The 25,436-nt window shown below is 54.5% G+C and overlaps 1 protein-coding gene across 10 annotated transcripts in view; it reads left to right on the top strand.

The window, feature by feature from the left end:
* Nucleotides 1-25,436, top strand: part of RIPOR3 (RIPOR family member 3) — a 106,803-nt gene that overhangs the window by 57,412 nt on the left and 23,955 nt on the right. For 6 of the 10 annotated variants that reach the window (XM_074406644.1, XM_074406649.1, XM_074406651.1 and 3 more), the window contains 10 exons: nt 3,347-3,468; nt 14,126-14,272; nt 17,025-17,103; nt 22,751-22,774; nt 22,979-23,116; nt 23,903-24,052; nt 24,239-24,302; nt 24,602-24,645; nt 24,819-24,944; nt 25,034-25,179. In XM_074406644.1, the coding sequence (XP_074262745.1) occupies nt 3,347-3,468; nt 14,126-14,272; nt 17,025-17,103; nt 22,751-22,774; nt 22,979-23,116; nt 23,903-24,052; nt 24,239-24,302; nt 24,602-24,645; nt 24,819-24,944; nt 25,034-25,179 (1,040 nt within the window). The remainder of the gene's footprint in view (nt 1-3,346; nt 3,469-14,125; nt 14,273-17,024; nt 17,104-22,750; nt 22,775-22,978; nt 23,117-23,902; nt 24,053-24,238; nt 24,303-24,601; nt 24,646-24,818; nt 24,945-25,033; nt 25,180-25,436) is intronic. The other 4 variants (XM_074406650.1, XM_074406643.1, XM_074406647.1 and 1 more) reach the window with 2 other exon arrangements.

Below are 25,436 nucleotides of genomic sequence, written 5' to 3'. Positions count from 1 at the left end.
AAAAGAAAAGGAAGAAAGGAAAGAAATATGTGTGTCTCTGAGTAGCCTCTCACCTCGCAGAGCCTTCTTTCCTCAGATGAAAAATGGGGCCACTGGGCCGGGCGCGGTGGCTCAAGCCTGTAATCCCAGCACTTTGGGAGGCTGAGGTGGGTGGATCACAAGGTCAAGAGATCGAGACTATCCTGGTCAACGTGGTGAAACCCCGTCTCTACTAAAAATACAAAAACTAGCTGGGCATGGTGGCGCGTGCCTGTAATCCCAGCTACTCAGGAGGCTGAGGCAGGAGAATTGCCTGAGCCCAGGAGGCGGAGGTTGCAGTGAGCCGAGATCGCGCCATTGCACTCCAGCCTGGGTAACAAGAGCGAAACTCCGTCTCAAAAAAAAAAAAAAAAAAAAAAAAGAGGCCACTGACCCGCCCCAGAGCTGTGGGTGACGGGCCTGCGGCAGGCGGTCCGCTCCGCACCCAGCTGAGCTCTCCTCCTTCGTCCTCCTCTCTCTCACTCTGAGCGGGAGAACAGCAGACAGAAAGACCTAACTTGTAGACTTTGCCATAAATGCTCCTACTGTGGCTGATTTCAAATCACCAGTATGATGTCAACAGGCTCACAAAATTCCCGAACATTTAACAGTTGACCGTTTTTGGTTTTTTTCTTTTTTTTTGAGTCAGAGTCTTGCTATGTTGTCCGGGCTGGAGTGCAGTGGTGTGATCTCAGCTCACTGCAACCTCTACCTCCTGGTTCAAGCGATTCTCCTGCCTCAGCCTCCCGAATAGCTGGTATTAAAGGCTACTGCCACCACGCCTGGCTAATTTTTTGTATTTTAGTAGACAGGATTTCATCACATAGCCCAGGCTGGTCTTGAACTCCTGAGCCTCGGCCTCCCAAAGTGCTAGGATTACAGGCGTGAGGTCACTGCACCCAGCCCAGTTGACTCTTGTGAGCTGATACAAGCTGGCTCAGCACAGCACAGGTGGGGGCTATGTGGGGGACCTCTCTAGGGCGTGGGGGGCCCCAGCGCAAGGGACTCCCGACCACAGGTAAGACCATGTGCGATAACAAGCTCTGTCATTGGACATCGTCAGGTTCTAAACCCAGTGCTCAGGCTCCCTGCTGGGGTCTCCAGGCTAGGCTTGTCACCTGTCTGAGCCTCAGTTTCCTCATCTATGGAATTAGGTCATCAAAAGCTCCTGTTCTCAAGAGGGTTGTATGGATTTCATAATTTACACAAAGCATGTAGTGCAGGGCCAGCTTAGCAATGAGCACTTGATGAATGGTGCCTCAACTTCCCCATCTGTACACAACACTGCTGGTGATGATTCATAGCAGTTCATGGATTCGTAGCCGCTCGTGGGGCACCGGGCTTGCCACACAGCGAGTGGGCAGCAAATGCTTGCCACCTTCCAGCAGGGCTAGAAGCTGCTCGCTCTCCCTGGGTCGCCTGGCTCATCTGGGTCACCTGGCTCCCCTGGCTCACCTGCAGGGCGGGGTCTTAGCAAATTGCAGAGACAGGCAGCTCTTCCGATGTGTCTCTTGCACCCTGTGGGCTCAGTACATGCTCTCCTTGGTCCTTCCAGCGGTCTCCGCGGGAGGTCCTTTCTGAATTCCCATTTTACTCTTGTGATCACTGAGGCCCAGAGCCTGTGAGTGGTACAGCTGGGACCTGAGCCCAGGCCCACCCTCTTTGCTGCCAAGCTTTCCTATGTACAGCACACGAGGGGCTGTGGGGTGGGGGCGTATGGGAGGAGGAGGCTTGTGGCGGCGGCACGGGTCTGCCAGGAGATGCAATGGTAGATGCTGGGCAGGTGTAGCTTGGTAGACGAAGTTTTCCAGGCCGAGGCCCCCAAGTGAGCAAAGGTGTGGCGGGAGGACTTGCCTGCTGGGGGAAAGGGATGTTGGAATATGGGGGTCTCATGGTGCAGGAATGTGAGGGCCGGTGGACTGGAGCTTTTCTGTGGGTTTGGTCTGGGCAGTGGGGCCCCTGGAATCCTTGGGTTAACAACACTCTGGCGAAGGAGCAAAGTATGAAATTGTAGCAGCAGAGATGTAGGTTAGATATGAAAGAGAACTTTCCCACTGCCGGTGCTGGAAGACGCTGATCTATATTCTCAAGGGATAAGGTGGCATTTTCCCAATCTAGAGATGGTTTGGAAAAAAGAGAAGGTGGCCAGGGCTGGGACTTGACCCCGGTGCAGATCGCGTCGGAGACAGGGCGAGGGATGGGAGCGGAAGCAGCCCTCGACGCCAGCAGCCGGGCTTCATGTAAATTGCGCTTTGTCACCCGCTACTCAAAACCCTCCCATGGCTCCTGGTCACCTGTGCCCCATTGTAAGGCCAATTGTAAGCCTCCTTGGGGCTACCGAGGCCCCTCAGGACCTGAGCTCTCTGACCTCATCTTTTTTTTTTTTTTTTTTTGAGACTGAGTTTTGCTCTTGTTCCCCAGCCTGGAGTGCAGTGGCGCGATCTTGGCTCGCCACAACCTCTGCCTCCCGAGTTTAAGCGATTCTGCCTCAGCCTCCTGAGTAGTTAGGATGACAGGCGTGCACCACCACACCCAGCTAATTTTGTATTTTTACTAGAGACAGAGTTTCTCTATGTTGGTCGTGCTGGTCTTGAGCTCCCAACCTCAACATGATCCGTCCACCTCGGCCTCCCAAAGTGCTGGGATTATAGGCATGAGACACGTCACCGGGCCCTCTGACATCATCTTTAGCCCACTGAGCGTCTTGCTGTTTCTGCATGACGCCAAGTCCCCTCATGCATCCTGGACTTTGCCCCGGCTATTCCCTTGGCCTCAGACAGCCTTCCCTTTTACCCCACCTCAGCCTTCCTCCTCAGCTGTTGGGTGCCTCTCCACTGAGGGGTCAGATTCCCCCTGGGCACCCCCATCACTCCAACACCGACCCTGTCTTATAACTGTTCAGCGGTGGGTGGGCCACCCTGCTGAGCCGGGGCCCTTGAGGGTGGGGGGACTTGGCCTGCCTTGCAGAGTTCACCTGCGTTAGGTGCTCAGGGAGGGCTGGAGGAGGGGAGAGGAGTAGCTGGGTGGGAGGGGCTGTCCAGGAGGCGCCGTCCCCTGCTCTGGGAGGCAGCATGGCCCGGCATTAAGGACCTGAGCTCGGAGTAAAAGAGTACAGACACCTGGGTTCGAATTCCGTTCCCACTGTTCCCCAGCAGGTCCCCTAACCTTATAGGACCTCAGTTTGCTGATCTGTGAGCTGGGCACAGTACCAGCTGCCACCACTCTCTGGGGCCATTGTGAGGCCTGGAGGTGGTGGTGGAAGGTGGCCAGCCTTCGGGCAGCACTCACTGTGTGGTGGTGCCAGGCTGATCCCCCTGTTCTCTCCTAGCAGGTGACTGCCATGTCGGTGAGGTTGCGGTTCCTGTCCCCCGGGGACACAGGGACCGTGGGGGTTGTGGGCCGGAGCGCCTCCTTCGCCGGCTTCAGCAGCGCACAGAGCCGGAGGATCACGTAAGTTCTGGTATCCTGTGTGTGGGGGGAGTAGGGGTGAGGGGCAGGGGGGCTTGTTAATGGGCTGGGGCAGGGCAGGGACATCTTCTGTTGCCAGAGATCTGAAGGCTCACTCTCAGGACGGCTTGCAGCCCAAGACAGAGAGAGAGGAGAGAGAGAGAGAGAGAGAGAGAGAGAAGGAGAAAAGGTGTGGGGAGAGAGAGAGAGAGGAGAAAAGGGGGAGAGGGGGGAGAGAGAGAGAGAGAGAGAGAGAGAGAGAGAGAGAGAGAGTGTGTGTGTGTGTGTGTGTGTGTGTGTGTTTCATAAATCTATCATTTCCTTGAGACCTGAACAGTTAACATTTCAAATACTCAAGTAGTTGATCTGCCTAAGCTTAGGTCTACTTGGCAGATAAAAAAAAAAAAAAAAAGAAAAAAAAAACTGAGGCTCTGGCTGGGCACAGTGGCTCACACCTATAATCCCAGCACTTTGGGAGGCTGAGGCAGGAGGATCACTTGAGCTCAGGGACTCAAGACTAGCCTGGACAACATAGCACGACCCCATCGCTCCAAAAACTTTTTTGAAAAACCAAAAAACGAGGCTTGGCATGGTGGCCCATGCCTGTAATTCCAACATTTTGGGAGGCCAAGGCAGGCGGATCACTTGAGGTCAGAAGTTCGAGACCAGCCTGGCCAACATGGTAAAATCCCATCTCTACTAAAAATATAAAATCTAGCTGGGTGTGATGGCGGGTGCCTGTAATCCCAGCTACTTGGGACGCTGAGGTGGGAGGATCACTTGAACCCAGGAGGTGGAGGTTGCACTGACATCTTGCCACTGCGTTCCAGCCTGGGTGACAGAGTGAGATGCCATCTCAAAACAAACAAAACCACACACAAACCAAAACCAAAACCAAAACCAAAACAAAAACTAAAACAAAAAAACCAGAGACTCAGATAGGTGGAGCTGCTGGCCTAAGGTCACAGAGCAAAACTGGCTCAGAGTTGGGTCTCCTAAGAGCGGGCTTGGGAAGGAATGTCCTTCCTGTCTGAAAGACTAGGCAATGGAGCCACCTCTCCTGGCTCTGTGACCTGGGGCCAGTGACCTCACCGCTCCAGCCTTGTCCTCATCTGAACTATGGGAATCAAGGGTGCGTCCTGCTCACGGGGCTGTCGGGAAGGAACCACGAGGGAGGCAGGGCCAGCAGCTGGTGCAGCCGGGATGTTGGGGGTTATCAGATGAGGGAGCAGGCTTGGCACAGATGGGCCCGGGGGGAAGCACTGACCCTGTGAGTTCCGGGAGGGGGCTGGCTGGCCAGGCCCTGCCTGCTGCCCATCCTGTGTCTCCTCTCCGGCTTTAGGTACTAAGTCCCTGGGAGGAAGGTTGTTTCTGCTCCCAGAGGCCACAGCCCGAGGAGCTCAGGCCTGCTGTCCCCTGTCTCCAGCGCCTCATGCCAGGCACTGTGCAAGCCGCTGGGGAACCATTTGCCAGTGGGCGGGCTGGGAAGTGGGGCAGTTTTCCGACATCCTGAAGGGGCCAAACCTCTGTCTGTCTGAGCTGATGGGGTGAACAGGTGGGGGGGCCCCAGCCAGAGCAGAGTGCAGAACCCAGTAGGTCAGTGAGTCAGTCGACAACCAAATCCCACCATGCTCTTCCCCGACTTGAAACCCTGCAAAGATTCCCATCCTACTTAGAATGCAACCCAGTGCCCTCCTTGCCTAGAGGCCCCTGGGACCTGGCCCCAGCAGTCTCGTTTCTTCACTGGGCTCCAGCCACGCCAACCTCCCTGCCCTTCCCGTACCACTCCCCGACCTCCAGTTCCTGCTGAATCGCCTGCAGGCATTGGCTTCCTGCCAGGTCCTGGGGGAGGACCCTGAGCCCCAGAGCAGGCCAGGTGGCTCCTGTGTGTGCTCCCTGAGCTCTTTCACAGGGGCCCTTACTGCTGGGATCGGACCCCACCTCCACCCCCCTGAGGTCAGCCCTCCCAGTTCGTTCACCTTTCCCTGGGGGCTCCCTTCCCATGGGTGCTGGGTGCCGGGACCCCAGGGTTAAGAACCTGGAGTGTTCCAGCTGGAAGCAGCTTAGGAACCCCTGTTCATGCAGCAGATGGTCACAGAGCACTTACACTGGCCCTGTCCTGGGCTCTGGGGATAAACCCAGGCCCCACTGTCCTGGGAGCTGGTGGCAGCAAACAATAATCCAACGAGAACTGAGACAGATCCAGCCAGAGGCAGTGCTGTGAGGGAACTGAAATGGGAGTGGGGGAGGGCAGCCGGGGTCTCCCCAGAGAGCCCAACGAGGCAGGGGCGCGGGGTGCCAAGGCAGGAAAGGACAGAAGAAGTGGACCTTCGTGTGTGCAGGTGGGGGTGGGCCAGGAAGCCTTTGGTGGGGGAGGGAAGAGGGGGTGCTGATGTCCTGGGTGGGAATGAGCTTTAAGGGACAGAAAGCAGGTGTGTGGCTGGCACGCGCGACAGTGGTCAGGGAGGGAGGAGGACCCTTCGATTCCTAAGTGTTGCCGAGACGGGAGTTAAGTATAAACTGTCCAGGGAATGAGGCTGTTTCTCGACTTAACCATTCCTCAGCTGCCTCTTCCCGGGCTTTATCAGGGTCCTCCACCCCCTTGTTGGGGTTTGTCATCAAGGCTGGAGGGTCAGCTGTGCAGGTTACCTGGCCAGGGGGGCATCTGGCCCGGGCGACCCTCTCCAAGCTGTGTGCTCTGGAGTGGGCTGGATTGGGACCCCCACCAGTGTGGTCTGGAAGGAGGGGGAGGCTCTGCAGACCCGGAAGCCAAGGCCGGCTTCATGAGCGCGCAGCCTGTGCTCTGCAATGCTTTGCGGTTGTGCTCGAGAAATTTTTGTTATTTTTGAGGCAGGGGTCTCTCGCCCAGGCTGGGGTACAGTGGTGCGATCTCCATTCACTGCAGCCTTGACCTCCTTGTTTCAAGCGATCCTCCCACCCCAGCCTCCCAAGTAGAAATGCTTAATAAACTTTTTTTGGGGTTTTTTTGAAACAGAGTCTTGCTCTGTTGCCCAGGTGTGCAGTGGTACAATCTCGGCTCACTGCAAACTCTGCCTCCTGGGTTCAAGTCATTCTCCTCCTGCCTCAGCCTCCCAAGTAGCTGGGATCACAGGTGTGTGCCACCACGCCTGGCTAATTTTGTAGTTTTAGTAGAGACAGGGTTTCTCCATGTTGGTCAGGCTGGTTTTGAACTCCTGACCTCAGGTGATTGGCCCTCCTCAACCTTCAAAAGTGCTGGGATTACAGGTGTGAGCCACCACGCCCAAACCACCCAGCCAATTTTTGTATTTTTAGTAGAGGTAGGGTTTCACCATGTTGGTCAGGCTGGTCTCGAACTCCTGGCCTCTGGTGATCCACCTACCTCTACCTCCCAAAGTTCTGGGATTGCAGGTGTGAGCTACTGTGCCCAGCCAAAATTATTATTTTTTTTTTTTGGAGATGGAAGCTCACTTTGTCACCCAGGCTGGAGTTCAGTGGTGCGATTTCAGCTCACTGCAACTTCCACCTCCCAGGTTCAAGCAATTCTGCCTCAGCCTCCCGAGTAGCTGGGATTACAGGTGTGCGTCACATGCCAGGCTAATTTTTGTGTTTTTAGTAGAGACAGGGTTTTACCATGTTGGCCAGGCTGCTCTCGAACTCCTGACCTCAGGTGATCCACACCCCCCTCGGCCTCCCAAAGTTCTGGGATTATAGGCGTGAGCCACCATACCCAGCCCAAAATTCTTAATAAACTTTGAATAAAGAGCCTTGCATTTTTATTTTGCACTAGACCCCGCGAATTCCACAGTTGGCCCTGCCTGCAGCTCTCCTCCTGCCAGACCTATGGGGGCCTCTGAATGTCCTGCATCCCTGGGAAATGTCCCCTCAGACCCTAAAGGGGAGCTCTGCCAGAGAGTGCCCCCACGCTGGGCCCCTCTCTCTCGTTGGCCCCTTACTGGATTCCTGGGCTCAGTCTTTTGGGAGGAAGGACAGAGGTGACCCATCCCCTTGACGCCCGGGTTCGCTGGCCATCAGCAAGGGTCCCACAGTGTCTAAGTCCTAGTCTAGGAAAGACAACCCTGATGGCTGTAAGTATCCCGGACCCCTCCGGTCCCCCACCCCATTGTCAGAGATGCCGGAGGATGCTGGGCCTGGGCTGATCCAGAGGTCCCTGGGCAGCCCCCACCTGGCCTCAGCCTCTGCGGCCCCCTTGTGCAAGGGCGAGGAAGAAGCTGCCCACACCGACAGGGAGATAGGGCATCTATTTTTAGCTTCCTGTCTGCGTCCAGCTCCCTGGAGTCTGGACCCTTGGTGCCAGGGCTGGGCAGCCTGATTGGGTTTCAGGCCTCACCTTCTGGCCTTGTTCCCTGGCAACGTGAGCAGGGTAAAGTGCGGCCACAAGGCAAACAGCCCGGCGGGGGGGAGGTGGGCAATGCCCCCTCTGTTCCCACCCCCACCTTGACCCCCACCCTGGCATCTGGAAACTCCTTTCGATATAGACGGGGCTTTTTTTTTTTTTTTTTTCTTTTCCTGAGATGGAGTTTCGCTCTTGTTGCCCAGGCTGGAGTGCAGTGGTGAGATCTCGGCTCACCGCAACCTCCGCCTTCTGGTTTCAAGCGATTCTCCCCCCTCAGCCTCCCGAGCAGCTGGGATTACAGGCGTCTGCCACCACCACGCCTGGCTAATTTTTGTATTTTTAGTAGAGACAGAGTTTCACTATGTTGGCCAGGCTGGCCTTGAACTCCTCACCTCAGGTGATCTGCCCACCTCAGCCTCCCAAAGTGCCGGGATTATAGGTGTGAGCCACCGTGTCTGGCCGAGACAGGGCTTTTTATTCCACAATTGGATAACTCACTTGATGAAGTAACCAGGTGGGGAAATCTTATACTAAGGTGTGAATGATTGCTATAATAAGGCCATTTCCCAAGAGCTGGACTTGGGCTGGGGGCGGTGGGAGGATAGAGAGATGAGAGGACGCCAGGCCCTGACACTGCTCCATTCTATCCCAGTTGACAGGCATGGCCGCCCTTCCCCCTTGCCTCCCCTCCTCAGCCAGGTCTCCCACCCCCACCAGGCGGCGGTCAGGCAGGTACTCCGTGAGCCAGGAACCACTGGGACATCCTCCTCCGCTTGGGAATTCCTCTGTTAGGATGGCTAAGAAGTGGGGGGTGTGAAAACCAAATAGCAGGCCTTCATTTTCAAGGCGAGGCGGCTGGAGAAAGAGGCGGCTCCTATCCGAGCCTGCCTGTGATGCTGTCAGGATCACAGACTCTGGAGCCAGAGGGGAGTGAGGCAAGCTCAGTTTCCCGGACTGTGCCGGGGGCCTGACCTCGGAGACTGTGTCAGGGGAAGTAAGTCCATACATGTACAGCACCAAGAGCAGGTCAGGTGGGCGCAGCGGCTCGCGCCTGCAATCCCAGCACTTTGGGAGGCCGAGGCGGGCGGATCACTTGAGCTCAGGGATTCAAGACCAGCCTGGGCAACATAGTGCAATGCTGTCTCCACCAAAAATACAAAAAAATTAGTATGATGGTGCATTCCTGCGATCCTCCCAGCTACTCAGGAGGCTCAGGTGGGAGGATCGCTTGAGCCCAGGAGGTCGAAGCTGCAGTGAGCTGAGATCATGCCACTGCACTCCAGCCTGGGAGATAGAGCAAGATCTTGTCTCAATTTTTCTAAAAAAGGCACTGGGCTCGGTAGCTCACACCTGTAATCCCAGCACTGTGGGAGGCCGAGGCAGGCAGATCATGAAATCGGGAGTTCGAGACCAGCCTGGCCAATATGGTGAAACCCCGTCTCTACTAAAAATACAAAAATTAGTCAGGCGTGGTGGTGGGGGACCTGTAATCCCAGCTACTCAGGAGGCTGAGGCAGGAGAATCACTTGAACATGGGAGGCAGAGGTTGAGGTTAGCTGAGATTGCTCCATTGCACTCCAGCCTGGGCAACACGAGTGAAACTCCATCTAAAACAAACAAACAAACAAAAAGCACTGAGACAAGAGCTTAAAACTGGCAAGTGCCGAGTGCCTGCCTGTCACCATCACCAAGTGTCCAGCACCGCCAGGCACCTGGGTAAATGGTTGGCGCACGTGTCTGCTGCGTGAAGTCTTCACCTGAAGCTTGTGCAGCCAGTCCTATAATTGCCCCACCTGGAGGCTGGGGGCAGGCTCGGGACTTGAGCCCAGCTCTGCTCTCGGCGCCTGCGCTTGCAACAGCCACACACCAAGGCCTCTGCCCACCACACCAGGCGGAAGGACTGCCGTGGTGACCTCACGTGAGGGCTGGGACCGGCAGGGTGCATGTGCCTGTTTGGAAGCTTCTCTGGCATGCCAGGGGCTGTTTAATATTTACTGAGTCCTCCCAGAGCTGGTGAAACATCCGGCCCCAGAGGCTGTCCCTGCCCTGGCTTCTGTGACACCCGGGCCAGACATGCAGCCTGATTTTGCCATCCAGAGGCTGCACGTGCATCACCTTCCCGGGTCGGCAGGCCCTCAGTGACCACTGCACCTGTCCTGTTGAAGCCCAGACATAGGGGCACTGGGCTCAGAGCTTCCCCGGGAGCAAGAGCGTCCAGGTACGGCTGCGGCACCGAGGGTGGATGAAAGCGGGGCTGGGCAAGGGTACACACCTGCTGGGGAGCGTGGGCCCTGGGGAGCGGATTGTGATCGGGCTCCTGCAGTCCCACCTCTGAGCTGCCTGCCCCGCCTGCCTGCTGCTGGCCTGCCAGGGGCCCTAACTGTTGGAAACATGCCTCTCCCTGAGGCTGGAGCCCTGCCTATCTCTGCCAGCCTGGAGATGGTAACCTTGCGGAGGGCCCGGTTCAAGAGGTGGGTGATGGGGCCTCAGGGAGGGTGAGGGGAGGAGGGAGCACAGCCCCTCTAGGCTTTGGAAAACATCACTTGACATGAAATATATTCAAATGTCCGGGCTCAGTGGCTCGTGCCTGCAATCCTAGCACTTTGGGAGGCTGAGGTGGGCAGATCACCTGAGGTCAGGAGTTTGAGACCAGCCCAGCCAACAAGGTGAAACCCTGCTTCTACTAAAAATTGAAAAGTTAGCCAGGCATGGTAGCACGTGCCTGTAATCCCAGCTACCCGGGAGGCTGAGGCAGGAGAATTGCTTGAACCTGGGAGGCGGAGGTTGCAGTGAGCCGAGATGGTGCCACTGCACTCCAGCCTGGGCAACAGAGCAAACTTTGTCTCAAAATAATAATAATGCCTGTCTCATAGGGTGGTTGTAAAAGTTGAGATACTTCTGTAAAACCCTTAGCGTGCTCCTGGCGGTAGCAGGTGCCCACAGTTACCGACGGCCCATGTGTTCTCACTAAGCCCTGGAGCCCTTGGGCTCATGGTGTCAGCTGTTCAGCAACCCAGTAGCCCTGGCCTGAGCTCAGTTTCTCTGCTCTACAGAGACATTACGTGTCATTGTAAAGGTGTGGGAAGCTGGACCTGCTCTGGGAGCTGCCCTTCTCCTCCTCTCACACATCCTGGGTCCCCGCAGCCAGAGAGGCCCCATGTCCGGGCCCTCTGCAGCCTCCCACGCCTGCTTGGGTCAAACCTCACTCCTTGCTGTCCACCCCAGAGCACACCAGGTCCCCCTACCCCCAGCTCCCTCTGATGCCACAGTTAGTTCTAAGAGTTGTTTCTGCCATGTCTCTTTTGTGAGAATGTTGTCATTATGTGCCTCTGTCCCTGGCTGGGAACACCCGGGCGTGTACTCACTGTCCCGAGCTGCCCTCAGGGCCAGGGTCTCTGTTCTGCAATCCCCTTGGCACGCTGTATTTCCCCCATTCAGCTGAGCTTAATATTAAGCGCCTAATACATACGTATATTTTAAATTTGAGACAGAGTTTCACTCTTGCCCCGGCTGGAGAGCAGTGATGCGATCTTAGCTCTCTGCAACTTCTGTCTCCCGGGTTCAAGTGATTCTCCTGTCTCAGTCTCCCGAGTAGCCGGGCCTACGGGCACCTGCCACCACACCCAGCTAATTTTTGCATTTTTAGTAGAGATGGGGTTTCACCATGTTGGCCTGGCTGGTCTTGAACTCCTGACCTTGTGATCCACCTGCCTTGGCTTCCCAAAGTGCTAGGTTTACAGGCGTGAGCCACTGCACCTGGCTGCGCCTGATATTTTCGAAGGTGTGAGCCAGAGGAAGGCTGCAGATAGAATGTGGTGATTCTTTTTTTAAGACTAGTCAAGTGCAGTAGTGAGAAGCGGGGAACGAGTAGAACGAGTTGTTCGATCTGTAACTGTGAACAATCAATTGAGATAACTCACTACCTTCGGACCAGCCGAGTGTGGTGATTCTAACAATAGCTCGCTTGCAAAAGGTCTCCTTTCTGCCACATTTTGGGCCTGGTATCTAATAGAATTCTTACCACCACCCTCTGTATTATGTGGTCCCACCGGTAAAACCGGTGAAATGACAGAGGTTTGGATAGTGTGTTGCTGTAGAGGTGAAGTTGCTTTGACAAGAGGACCCCCAAAATGCAGCTGCTTGATTAAGATCCTTTATTCTTCCCTCTCTCGCTCCACAGTTCAGAGCCAGTGGGTGGTTGAGGGTATATGTGTGGGGCGGCGGTGGGGGGCTCTGCCTCACAGGGCTGTTCAGGGCCTGTTCCTTCCCTCTTGTTGCTCAGCTTTTGGGGTGGGTTGGTGCCTGTGGTTGAAACTGCTTTCAGCATAACCTTGTTCCTGCCCCGGGGAAAGAGGAGCTGGAAGAGAAGGGCCAGTGGTCTCCTGCAAGAACTGATGCCGACCCAGGCCCTGTGGCTCACACCTGTAATCCAGCACTTTGGGAGGCTGAGGCAGGTAGATTATTTGAGGTCAGGAGTTTGAGACCAGCCTGGCCAACATGGTGAAACCCCATCTCTACTAAAAATAGAAAAATCAGCCAGGTGTGGTGGTGCATGCCTGTAATCCCGGCTGCTACTTGGGAAGCTGAGGCAGGAGAATTGCTTGAACCTGGGAGGTGGGGGTTGCAGTGAGCCGAGATTGTGCCATTGCACTCCAGGCTAGATGACAGTGAGACTCCGTCTAAAACAAAAAAAAAAAAACAAAAAACAAAAACAAAAACTAACTGATGTCAAAGTTAATTCTAAGAGCCATTTCTGCCATGTCTCTTTTGTGAGAATGTTGTCATTAAGTCTTACCTGGTGTCAGGGCATCTGTCCAGCGAAGAGCGGACTTTAGAGGGCGAAGAGCAGACTTCAACACATCTGGGGGTGAGCAAAGGCTGCATCAGCCAGCCCCGTCCTCCAGCCTCGTGGGAAAATGATGGGCTCCTGGAAGAGGCTTAGATGTTAAGGAAACCAGCTCTGTGCTGTGATGAGGATGTCCTGGCCTCATGTCCTGTCATAAGTCTTGAGATGCTGCTACGTCTGTAAAAGTTGAGGGACCCAGCCACCACCACGGAAAGGCAGTTCTTAGGATCGTCCAGTCCACACTCCCAAATCCAGCTGGATAAGCAAAAAAGAGAGCCAGCTGGCTCATGTAACTGCCAAGTCCATGGGCAGGTTCAGCTTTAGACATAGCTGGATCCAGGAACTCACTGGCATATGGATGTGGCCTCACTCTGTTTGCTCCTCTCTGCGTTGGCCCGTCTTCCTACATGGTGGCAAAAGGAGGACGCTGGAAGTCCCAGGTGTGTGTTCCCCAGCAATGCCATGGGGAAAAAGCCCGTCTCCCTTCTGTGAATTCTGAACTCTTGGCTGGTTACAGGCCAGGCTTGTGCCCCATACTTCTTCTTGGCCCAGAGGAGCAGAATATGTTGACGAATGCAGGCCTGGGATGTGGATTTGCCAGAGAATGTCCGTGTGCACGTGTGCATGTGCAAATGTGTACGTGCTTGTTGACCGGTCAGGCTACCTTCCCCCACAAACCACAAGTATAAAAAGCAGAGCTGGGGAGGTGGCCCAGAGGAAGATCAAGGTGCTACTGCTAGAGGGAGGGGAATGGATGTTGGACAGGTAAAGCGAACAGATACCAGGCAAAGTACAGGAGTGTGTCTTGACCTCTCACATGGCTTTGCCCGCACAGGCAGAGTGTGCTGATCAGAGAGCACTGGTGTTTAGGCTGCTTGATTGTATTTCTCACTGTAAGTTCTACCAGATTTTTGTTAACTGTTCTTTTAACCTTCAAATCCAGTCTCTTTATTTTTCTTTTTATTTTTATTTATTTATTTATTTTTTTGAGACGGAGTCTCACTCTGTTGCTCAGGTTGGTGTGCAGGGATGCAGTCTCGGCTCACTGCAATCTCTGCCTCCTGGGTTTAAGTGATTCTCGTGCCTCAGCCTCTGGAGTAGCTGGGATTACGGCACATACCACCATGCCTGGCTAATTTTTGTATTTTTAGTAGAAACAGGGTTTTGCCATGTTGGCAAGACTGGTCTTGAACCCCTGATCTCAGGTGATCCACCTGCCTCAGCTTTCCAAAGTGCTGGGATTTCAAGTGTTAGCCACCGCACCCGGCTCCTCCTCTCACAGATGAGAAAGCAGAGGCCAAGGGCAACTCCACACGTTTCTGGAGAACAAACACACTGCTTGGTGGTGATGGGGTGGGACTGAGCCAGGTGTCCTGACTCCCTATGGTTCTGCTCACTATTTCCAAAGTGCCTGCCCCTGGGCGGGGCTTTGTCAGGGCCCTGCTCTGACCTCTCTTCTCCTCCATCCCTTCTTACAGAAAGTCCATCAGCAGGAACTCCGTGAGATTGCGAATGCCTGCAAAATCCTCCAAGATGTACAGCACGCTGCGGAAGGGGTCGGTCTGTGCGGATCCCAAGCCTCAGCAGGTGAAGAAGATCTTTGAAGCATTGAAAAGAGGCCTCAAGTAAGGCTGGGCTGTGTGTTGTCTCTATGAAATGCATTCTTCTACCTCGCTTCTGTCTCTTCCTGGGGAAGTACAGGTAGGTCTGTCTGTAAGACGTGACAGGTTAAGTTCCTGGCCATTCATTTAGTTAACATGTAGGTCAGGGTGTGGCGTGTGCTCAGCCCGGTCCTTAGGTGCTGGGAACCTGGCAGTGACTAAGGCAGGAGGACTCTGGTCTTGTAGAGCATGAAGTACAGAGGAGCAGATTTGATGCCATCAGTAAAGAAGCAATACAGTCAGATCATGCAGTCAGTCATGGAACTGCCGCCTGTGCTGAGAGCAGTGAAGGGTCACGGAGAGACGGTGCGTCCAGGGCGTTGGCGGAGAGGATGATCCTGGTATGCGCCGAGGAGGTGCCGCCACCGTCTGACACACGAACGGTCTGAGAAGCCGCTGCCATGCTCAGTTCTGGGGGACGGGTGTTGTAGGCAGAGACAACGGCACAGGCAAAGGCCCCGCAGTGGGAGCCTGCACCGTGAGCTCACACGTGCGGGAGGTCAGGGCAGCGGGTGTCCCAGCAAGGGACAGACTTGCTCAGAGAGTGACTGATGAGCTGGGCCAAGGCCCGCCCAGGAAGAGTGAGTCACTCCACAGATTTTATTTTTTTGAGATGCTCTGTCACCCAGGCTCCAGTGCAGTGACACAATCTTGGGTCACTGCAACCTCCACCTCTGGGGTTCGAGCAATTGCCCCGTCTCGGCCTCCTGACCAGCTGGGACTGCTGGTGCATGCCACCACACCCAGCTGGTATTTTGTATTTTCAGTAGACACAGGGTTTCACCATGTTGACCTCAAGTAATCTCCCAAAGTGCTGGGATTACAGGTGTAAGCCTCCGAGCCCAGCCCGCACATACTTACTGAGGCATATAGAGTGCCCGGCCAGGGGACAGAAGTAAACTAAACACAGGAAATCCCTATCCCTCCGAGCAGCTGACTCCTAGTGGGGGAAAGACACATGATACACAATACAGAAAAGAGAGTACAGAGAATGTCTGATGGTGGCAAGGGCTACGGTGGAAAACAGGCCGTGGTGAGCAGGCGGAGGCAGTGAGGGTTCCTTTTAAATTGGGCGGTGGGAAGGAAGGCCTTGCGAAGAAGGTGACACTGGAGCACACGCCTGAAGGGGTGAAGGAGTGAGCCATGCAGACAATGGCAAAAGAACATTCCAGGCCAGAGCAGCCACACGTGCAAAGGCCCTGGGGTGCAGCAAGGAGGCAGTGTGGCTAGAGCCAACGGAAAGAGGATGAGGTCACGGGGCGACAGGGACCAGATGACAGGGACCTTTGTGGGCTAAAGAGTGGTTTCTGGAGTGACTTTGCCCAGACACAGTGGTACTTAGACCCTAAGTTCTCTCCTACCTGCATCTCTTTCTATAGACAGGGCAGCCCAAAGAGGAACCAGAGTCGATTAAAAGTTTAAACCACCTTAGAATGAAACGGTTTTCCAAATATAAATCCTTGGCTGGGCGTAGCAGCTCACCCTGTAATCCCAGGACTTTGGGTGGCTGAGGCAGGTGGATTCCTTGAGCCTAGGAGTTCGAGACCAGCATGGCAAAACCCTGTCTCCACAAAGAAATACATAAAATTAGCTGGGCATGGTTGCATGCACCTGTGGTCCCAGCTACTCGGGAGTCTGAAATGAGAGGATTGCCTGAGCCTGGAGGTGGAGGCTGCAGTGAGCTGTGATTGTGTGGAGTGGGGGCTGGGTGTGCATGGAGGGGAGAGGCGTGTTTCCGAAGGGAGCTTCTGCGTCCTTTAAGGATCACATGTTTGAGACTTGTCTAGGGCCAAGGCACCCAATTCTTCCCAGAGAGCTCAACGCCTCAGTGAGTAGCAGCCTGGCAGAAGCTATCTCTTCCACATTTGAGGTGATGTCTGTATAGCCCAGAGAGAGTGAGTGACCTTCCTGGGGCGACTCAGCAAATCTAGCAAGATGGGACTCCTGCCCTGGCCCTCAAATCTAGACCCTTGACCGTGAGGGAAGTGTGCCATGCTGACCTTCCCATGAGCTGGGCCTCAGCTTGGGAGGGGTATAACATGGAGGTGAAGATTTTGGGTTCTGAGGCCATGGTGTGCTTTCAAACCTGGGTTCAGCGTCTTCTCTGCTGTGTGACCAGGGCTGGGGTACTTGCTCCCTTCAAGGGTTGGTTTGTCCATCTCTAACATACGTATACTAGGTTGGGCACGGTAGCTCACGCCTGTAATCCCAGCACTTTGGGAAGCTGAGGCAGACAGATCACCTTAGATAAAGGAGTTCGAGACCAGCCCGGCCAACATGGAGAAACTCTGTCTCTACTAAAAATATAAAAATCAGCCAGGTTTGGTGGCACACGCCTGTAGTCCCAGCTGCTCAAGAGGCTGAGACACAAGAATCATTTGAACTTGGAAGGCACAGATTGCAGTGAGCTATGACTGTACCACCGCACTCCAGACTGAGAGAGAGTGGGACCTTATTTCAAAAGAAAAATAAATAAAATGCATATAACAACAGTAGGACCTGCTTGTGGGCCAGGTGGGGGAATTTATTGGGGACCTCCCTGTAACCCGTTTGTTGTGGTACTGGGCGCGCAGCCTCCCGTGTGAGGGCGCGGGGCTTCCTGGCTGCCTCTGAGCCCCGTATCTGCTCTCCACACAGGGACACTGTCCATCTGGCCCGTTTCCTTTCCCTTTCTTGTTCCTCTTCCTTTTGAAACTCTTCCTCATCCTCCTTGCAGGGAGCATCTGTGTGTGCAGCAGGCTGAGCTGGACCACCTGTCTGGATGCCACAAGGACACCAGGAGGAATTCAAGGCTGGTGAGACCCCTCCCTTTCCCAGCCTACGTCATGGTGTGAATCTGTCTCTGAACTAGAAGTTTACGGGGTAGACTCTTCATGCTGTGCTAAGTTAATTTCACTTTGACGCAGACAGCCGTTCACACATTTGAGGCCCACGTTGCACTCTCTGTTCTAGAAGTTGTGCTAAGGTGGGCAGTGTATAGGGGCGCATTTGTTTTAGGTGGTCCTGCTTTATAGACCTTGGCCATCAGGTGATCTGGACATGGGATGGCTTCTGTGATGCCAGGGAAGTGGGTTAGGTGTTGAATCTTGGGTATGTCACAGTGGCCTCTGCTGCTGTCCTCGATGAAGCCTGCATGTTTCTCCCATGCCCAGCTGCCAGGCAGCATTTCCTGCCATCATCAGGACAGTGTCTTGTTTCTTTTCTTTTGTTTTTGTTTTTGTTTTTGTTTTTTTTAAATAAAAAGATGAGGTTTCACCATGATGGCCAGGCTGGTCTTGAACTCCTGACCTCAGGTGATCCACCCACCTCGGCCTCCCAAAGTGCTAGGATTACAGGCGTGAGCCACCGCGCCCGGCCTGTCTGTTTGTTTTTTGAGACAGGATTTCCCTTTGTCGCCCAGGCTGGAGTGCAGTGGCACAATCTCAGCTCACTGCAACCTCCATCTACTGGGTTCAAGCAATCCTCTCACCTCAGCCTCTCAAGTAACTGAGACTACAGGCATGCGCCACCATGCCCAGCTAACTTTTTAACTTTTTGTAGATATGAGGCCCCATCACGTTGCCAAGTCGGGTCTTGAGCTCCCGTGCTCCAGCAATCCTCCCTCCTCGGCCTCCCAAAGTGCCAGGATTACAGGTGTGAGGCACTGCGCTGGCCAAGGCAGTGTCTCTGAGGCCGGCCCTGGACCCTCTGTTGCCTAAGGCTCACCCACTCTGGTTTTTGCTTCTCCCTTAGCAGAGACAGACTTAGCAAAACACACACACACTCACAAATAGCATGCCCCATTAAAATTTTTTTAATATGGAGTCTCACTCTGTCGCCGAGGCTGGAGTGCAGTGGCACAATTTTGGCTCACTACAACCTCTGCCTCCTGCATTCAAGTGATTCTCCTGCCTCAGCCTCCTGAGTAGCTGGGATTACAGGCATGCGTTGCCACGCCTGACTAATTTTTGTATTTTTAGTAGAGACAGGGTTTCGCCATGTTGGCTAGGATGGTCTTGATCTCCTGACCTCGTGATCTGCCCACCTTGGCCTCCCAAAGTGTTGGGATTACAGACATGAGCCACTGACCCCGGCATTGTTTTTTTTGGTTTTGTTTTTGAGACGAAGTCTTGCTCTGTTGCCTAGGCTGGAGTGCAGTGGCATGATACTGGCTCACTGCAACCTCCACCTCTCAGGTTCAAGCGATTCTCCTGCCTCAGCCTCCTGAGTAGCTGTGCCCAGCTGTGTTTTTCTTTCTTTCTTTTTTTTTTTGGTTGCATTTTTAGTAGAGACAGGGTTTCACCAGGTTGCCCAGGCTGGTCTCAAACTCCTGACCTCAAGTAATCCACCTGCCTTAGCCTCCCAAAGTGCTGGAATTATAGGCATGAGCCACTGTGCCTGGCTTCTCATTAGATTTGATTTTCAGACAAATTACAAATTTGTTTAGTTTTAGTATATCCCATGAAATCTTTGCGACATGCGATAAAAAAAATTGTTCCTTGTTTGCTGAAAATTTTAATTACATGTCCTGTATTTTATCTGGTGATACTGAGACTTCCATCTTTCCGGTGGGAGGATCTTCCTTTCATCTGGGAAATTTCTCCACTGCTGTCTTGGGAAAACCCCACATGTCCTTAATGAATTAGATTTGGAAACAAAAGCAAGCAGGCCTTGCTGCTGTGGGGTCCTCCTCCCAGCCAGTGTTTCCCAGAATCCCGCCTCCAAAGCACCAGCATGCAGAACAGGCCACCAGCTTGACGGAGGAACTCGGGAAATGAGGATGGGAGATGAATTTTTCTACCAAAATAGCATTCAGCGGCCCGGCACAGTGGCTCATGCCTGTAATCTCAGCACTTTGGGAAGCCGAGGCAGGTGGATCACTTGAGATCAGGAGTTTGAAACCAGCCTGACCAACATGGTGAAACCCCATTCGTACTAAACATATGAAAACTAACCGGGCATAATGGCATGCGCCTGTAGTTCAGCTACTCGGGAGGCTGAGGCAGGAGAATAGCTTGAACTCAGGAGGCAGAGGTTGCAGTGAAGTGAGATCACACCATGGCACTGCAGCCTAGGCGACAGAGCCAGACTCTGAATGAAATGAATGAATGAATGAATGAAAAAGAAGCAAGCTGCCATCTCTGTATCCTGGCTCCAGCAGAGAAGGCCTCGGGGCCGGCAGGGTGGGAGAGGCAGGGACCCAGCCTGCGCGTGCCAGGGACTTGGGGAGGGAAAGGCCTGCCAACCCCAGCATGCCTCGCCCTTGGTGGGCGATTGGGTGGTGACCAGCAGCAGGGTGGGAGGAGGTGCTGCCAAGATCTCACCCAGTTCCAGCACCTGCCCCGTGGAGTTCCCTTCCCATTCTCTTTGTTCGAGAAGTAACTCTAAAGTAGGCAAGCGTAAAATATGTGTATGTTTTAGCTGCTCCCGTGTTATAGATGGGCACACTGAAGCCAGGACAGGGTGACCGTGCAGAGCCACACAGGAGGATGCCTGTGTCGGGTCCTGCCCCATGACATGTTGCTTCTCATTTAAACAACATGTTGGTTTTTGAGACATTGCTGGGTAGTCAGTGTTCTTTTCAAAGGCTTGGGATCTTCCCTTTTTGTCTTTTTTTTGTTTTTGTTTTTTCCCCAGGATGGAGTCTCACCCTGTCACCCAGGTTGGAGCGCAGTGGTGCCATCTCCTCTCACTGCAACCTCTGCCTCCCAGGTTCAAGTGATTGTCCTGCCTCAAACTTCTGAGTAGCTGGGACTACAGGCACACACAATCATGCCAGGATAATTTTTGTATTTTTTATTTAGTAGAGAGGGGCTTTCACCATGTTGGCCAGGCTAGTCTCAAACTCCTGACCTCAGGTAATCCACTCACCTCAGCCTCCCGAAATGCTAGGTTATAGGTGTGAGCCACTGTGCCCAGCCTATTTCTTTATTTTTTTAAATGGAGTTTTTTTTTTGTTTTTGTTTTTGTTTTTGTTTTTGTTTGAGATGGAGTTTCGCTCTTGTTACCCAGGCTGGAGTGCAATGGCACGATCTCGGCTCACCGCAACCTCCGCCTCCGGGGTCAGGCAATTCTCCTGCCTCAGCCTCCTGAGTAGCTGGGATTACAGGCACGCGCCACCACGCCCAGCTAATTTTTTTGTATTTTTAGTAGAGACGGGGTTTCACCATGTTGACCAGGATGGTCTCGATCTCTTGACCTCGTGATCCACCCGTCTCTGCCTCCCAAAGTGCTGGGATTACAGGCGTGAGCCACCGCACCCGGCGATTAAATGGAGTTTTAATTGTTTCTTAATTTAAACAATATTTTATTTATTCTTAAAGAGACAAAGTCTTACTCTGTCACCCAGGCTGAAGTGCAGTGGTGCGATCACAGCTCACTGTAACCTTGACCTCCTGGGCTCAAGCAGTCCTCCTACCTCAGCCTCTAGAATAGCTAGGACTACAGGTGTGTCCCACCGGGCCTGGCTAATTTTTAAATTTTTGTAGAGATAGTGTCTTGCTATGTTGCCCAGGCTGGTCTTGAACTCCTAGGCTCAAATGATCCTCCTGCCTTGTCCTCCCAAATCACTGCTAGGATTACAGGTGTGAGCCACCTCACCTGGCTTAAATGGAGTTTTTATTTCATTAGCGCACATGTACAATTCCACATATATACATACGTGGGACTTTTTGGAGTTGAATCCTTCTTTCTTTTTTTTCTTTTTTTTTTTGAGACGGAGTTTCGCTCTTGTTGCCCAGGCTGGAGTGCAATGGCGCGATTGATCTCGGCTCACCGCAACCTCCACCTCCCGGGCTCAAGCAATTCTCCTGCCTCAGCCTCCTAAGTAGCTGGGATTACAGGCACGTGCCACCATGCCCAGCCAGTTTTTTTTTTGTATTTTTAGTAGAGACGGGGTTTCACCATGTTGACCAGGATGGTCTCGATCTCTTGACCTCGTGATCCACCCGCCTCGGCCTCCCAAAGTGCTGGGATTACAGGCTTGAGCCACCGCGCCCGGCCTAAAACAATTTTTTTTTAAACATTTGTGTTTGTTAAACATTTGTTTAAAAAAAAGTTTATTGGCCACACTCGTCCATTTACATACTGCCTGTGGCTGCTTCCATGCTATGGTGGCAGAGGGGCCGAGTGAGGACAGAACTTTGACCCTGATGAATTTAACCTCACAGGCAGGTACAGCAGTTCACATGTCTTAGGCCCACTTCACACTCTTCTTGGTTCTAGAAGTAACTTTAAGATAGGCAAAAATATGTGTGTGTTTCAGATGGTCTTACTTTTTTTTTTTTTTTTGGGAGATGGAGTCTCACCTGTCACCCAGGCTGGAGTGCAGTGGTGCAGTCTTGGCTCATTCCACCTCTCAGGTTCAAGCGATTCTCCTGCCTCAAGCCTCCCGAGTAGCTGGGATTACAGGCATGCACCACCACGCCCAGCTAATTTTTGTACTTTTAGTAGAGATGGGGTTTTGCCATGTTGGCCAGGCTGGTCTTGAACTCCTGACATCAAGTGATCTGACCACTTCAGCCTCACAAAATGTTGGATTACAGGGGTGAGCCACTGTGCCTGGCCAGGATAGTCCTTTTTTTTTTTTTTTTTTTTTGAGACAAAGTGACGGCACCACCTCAACTCAACAGCAAACTCTGTCTCCTGGGTTCAAATAATCCTCCTGCCTCAGCTCCCGAGTAGCTGGGATTATAGGCACCTGTCACTATGCCTGGCTAATTTTTTGTATTTTTAGTAGAGACAGGGTTTCACCATGTTGGCCAGGCTGGTCTCGAACCCCTGACATCAGGTGATCTGCCCACCTCGGCCTCCCAAATTGTTGGGATTACAGGCATGAGCCACCGTGCCGTCTAGGATGGTCCTAGTTTATAGATCTTGGCATGGGGCGCCCTGGAATGCCAATCCTGAAATATTTACTATCTGCCTTTTAGAAAGCTATGGAAAGGTTTGCCTGCCCTGGTGATATATTACTTGTCTTGGCTGTACCCTGGCCCCTGGAATGCACTGAACTGAAGAATTCGCCATGAAGGCTTGAACTTGTGTACCATCTGTCCCATCCCCTTCACGTTCTTTTGGTCATGGCTGAAGCCATCCCTTTGATGGTTCCCATTTTGTCAAGTGCCTACTGTGTCCCTTTTTCTTCCCGTGAGGTGGGCGCTTCTCCTACCCTGCTTTACGTATGAGGAAATGGAGGCCCAGAGAGGTTGAATGTCTTGCCTGGGACACACAGCTGGGAAATAGAAAAGCCAGACCTAGAACTGCCTCATTCAGCATCCAAGTGTTTAATCACTGCCGTCCCTGGCATGGCCAGCAGCCTGCCATTGGCAGAGGAAGGAGCAGGGGTGGCTGCAGGCATGGCTTCTTGTCCTCTAAGCTCAGGCGCCGCCAGGATAGAGCCTCATAGGCATTGGAGGAGCATTTGGGACTCTGACAGTTTCTTCCACCCTCCTTTCTCCCCTGCAGGCTTTCTATTACGACCTGGACAAGGTGAGTCTGCATACGATGAGTGAGGTGGGCTAGGCCCGGCTGGATGAGAACCACCGTGTCTCATTGCATCTTCCTGGCTGCCCCAAGGGCAGAATCCCTGGGTTTCCTCCCCATTTTAAGAATGGGAAGGTGGAAGCTCTTCAATGAGCCTTCCTAGGGGATGGTGAGGGGTGGCCTGGCACTAAGCCCCCTTCTCTGCCTTAGGACCTACAGGAGGGTGGCGGGGCAGGCGGGTCTGGCAGGGTGCCCAGGCGACTTTGCAAACATCTTCCCTTTTTCTGGGAGAAGCAAACGCGCTATGTGGAAAGGCACATTCGGAAGATGGAGTTTCACATCAGCAAGGTCAGCCGGCTCGTGGGTGTTGCAGGGTATGGGGTAGGGCAGTGCCAGCTTGCTGGGCCTCAGCTAGGTTAGCAGGAGCTAGGGAGGTACCCTTGGAGCAGGAGTCAGGGCCTCTGGGTGTGGGGAGCTGCAGGAGGCTAAGGACGACAGGGGCTCTGCCCTGAGGTGGGAGTCGTTGGGGGGCTCAGCCCTGGGGACCCTATGGGCTCTTTCTTCAGTTTATGGAGAAAGACCTCATGCTCAATCTTAGATGAGCATGGGTTCGCCCAAGGTCGAATAGCAGATGCCTTAAGCTTTAGAGTCTGCAGACGGTGTCACAATCCTGCTTTACTCCCCGCACTGCCCAGTGGGCAGCAGGTGGTCATGAGTCACCTCCCCTGTTCCACTGCTGAAAAACCAGGCAGAGGAGGGGAAGGGACAGATTCGGTTTTCTTTTACTCATTTTTGCTGTGCACACTGTGTGCCAGTTGCTGCCAGGGGCTGGGTATGCAGCAGGGGAGGCGGGGGAGTCAGAGGAGATGGGTGGGTCCCTGTCTCTGGGGGCTCACGGTCTACCGGGACCAGTGGGGAGTGCTTTGAGTGGGACTGGGCAGGTGGTGACTGCCACTACCGGGTGGGGTGGGGTGGGGTGGGGTGGGGTGGGGTGGGGTGGGGTGGGGTGGGGTGGGGTTGGGGCGGGGGGTGCTTAGCTCAGGAATGGCCTCTCCCAGAGGGGCAAAGTCGACAGGCAGGTGTGGGGCTGCCCCTCGGCGTGGGCAGCGCCACCAGCCCATGTGCCCGGCGCAGGTGGACGAGCTGTACGAGGACTACTGCATCCAGTGCCGCCTGCGTGACGGCGCCTCCAGCATGCAGCAGGCCTTCGCCAGGTGCCCCCCGAGCCGCGCGGCCCGAGAAAGCCTGCAGGAGCTGGGCCGCAGCCTGCATGAGTGCGCCGAGGTAGGCCGGGCCAAGCTGGGCTGGGCAGTGGGGGCAGCCAGGGCTGGGCCAGTGGGGGTCGGGGGAGGTGCCCTTGGCCCCGAGGAGGCGTCTCTGCCTGTGGCCTCTGTCTGGCTGCACGGACAGTGAGAGGCTCCCGTGGCCTCACCCCAGGCAGCCACCTGAGTCACCTCTGGGGCTTCACAGGACATGTGGCTCATCGAGGGGGCCCTGGAGGTTCACCTGGGCCAGTTCCACATCAGGATGAAAGGTGATAGGGCTGAAGGGGGTGGGCGGAGGCCTTCCTGGAGGGGAACTCACCAGAATCCCAGGGGTCTGAGCTTGGCCGTGACTTTTGCATCCATGTGACATGTGACCTCTGGCAAGTCCCACCCCTCTCTGAGCCTGGTGTGAGGGCCCAGCACCCTCCTGTCCATCATCCGTCATGACAGTGCATCCCTGCCCCCTGAACCTGAAAACCTACACTCGGGGGATCCTCAGAGAGGACCTGTGGTCCCGGGTCAGGGACAGTGGAAGGCGGAGGGGAGACTGGCCATATCTGCGTTCCAGGCTTGGTGGGCTACGCACGCCTCTGTCCCGGAGACCAGTATGAGGTATGGCCACCCTCTGGGGTCAATCCTCAGGGCTCCCTACCAGGTCTTTGGGAGCCTGGAGCAGCTGGGAACCGGGGTTGCAGCGGAGGCGCTGTCTGGCAGGGAGGGCCCTGGGCAGGCGTCGAGGGGACACCCTCCGGGGCTGACACAGCCCCTCTCGGGCTGGTTGACAGGTGCTCATGCGTCTGGGCCGCCAGCGCTGGAAGCTCAAGGGTCGGATTGAGTCGGATGACAGCCAGACCTGGGACGAAGAGGAGAAGGCCTTCATCCCCACGCTGCACGAGAACCTGGACATCAAGGTGGGGGCGGGGCTGGGGGCGGGGCTGGGGGCGGGGCTGGGGTGCCTGTGTGCTCGGCTCGGACACCACCCTCCAGCCCCCACCCCCAGGTGACGGAGCTGCGGGGCCTGGGCTCGCTGGCTGTGGGCGCAGTGACGTGTGACATCGCTGACTTCTTCACGACGCGGCCGCAGGTCATCGTGGTGGACATCACGGAGCTGGGCACCATCAAGCTGCAGCTGCAGATGCAGTGGAAGTGAGTCCTGCCTGGCCCTGGGGAAGAGTGGAGGCCTGGCCGGCTGACCCTGGTGGCCTGGCCACACTCTAGCCCTGGGTTCCTGTACCAGCCTCCACCGAGGGTGTCCCTGCCCTCACGGGTCCTCATCTGTCCCTCGCTCCTGCCCCTCAGTCAGCTGGAGGCCTGGACTTTCTCTGTAGCCCCCGCCTGCCTTTCCGGCTTTGCTTCCATTCTTGTTTTGGAACCCCCGGGTATTAAAGTCCCAGGGACTCAGA

This window comes from Saimiri boliviensis, chromosome 9 (assembly GCF_048565385.1).
Source record: "Saimiri boliviensis isolate mSaiBol1 chromosome 9, mSaiBol1.pri, whole genome shotgun sequence".
In the NCBI taxonomy this organism is placed as follows: Eukaryota; Metazoa; Chordata; class Mammalia; order Primates; family Cebidae; genus Saimiri; species Saimiri boliviensis.
Note: the sequence above shows the minus strand (reverse complement) of the source record. Positions and strands in the feature narration are given on the sequence as shown.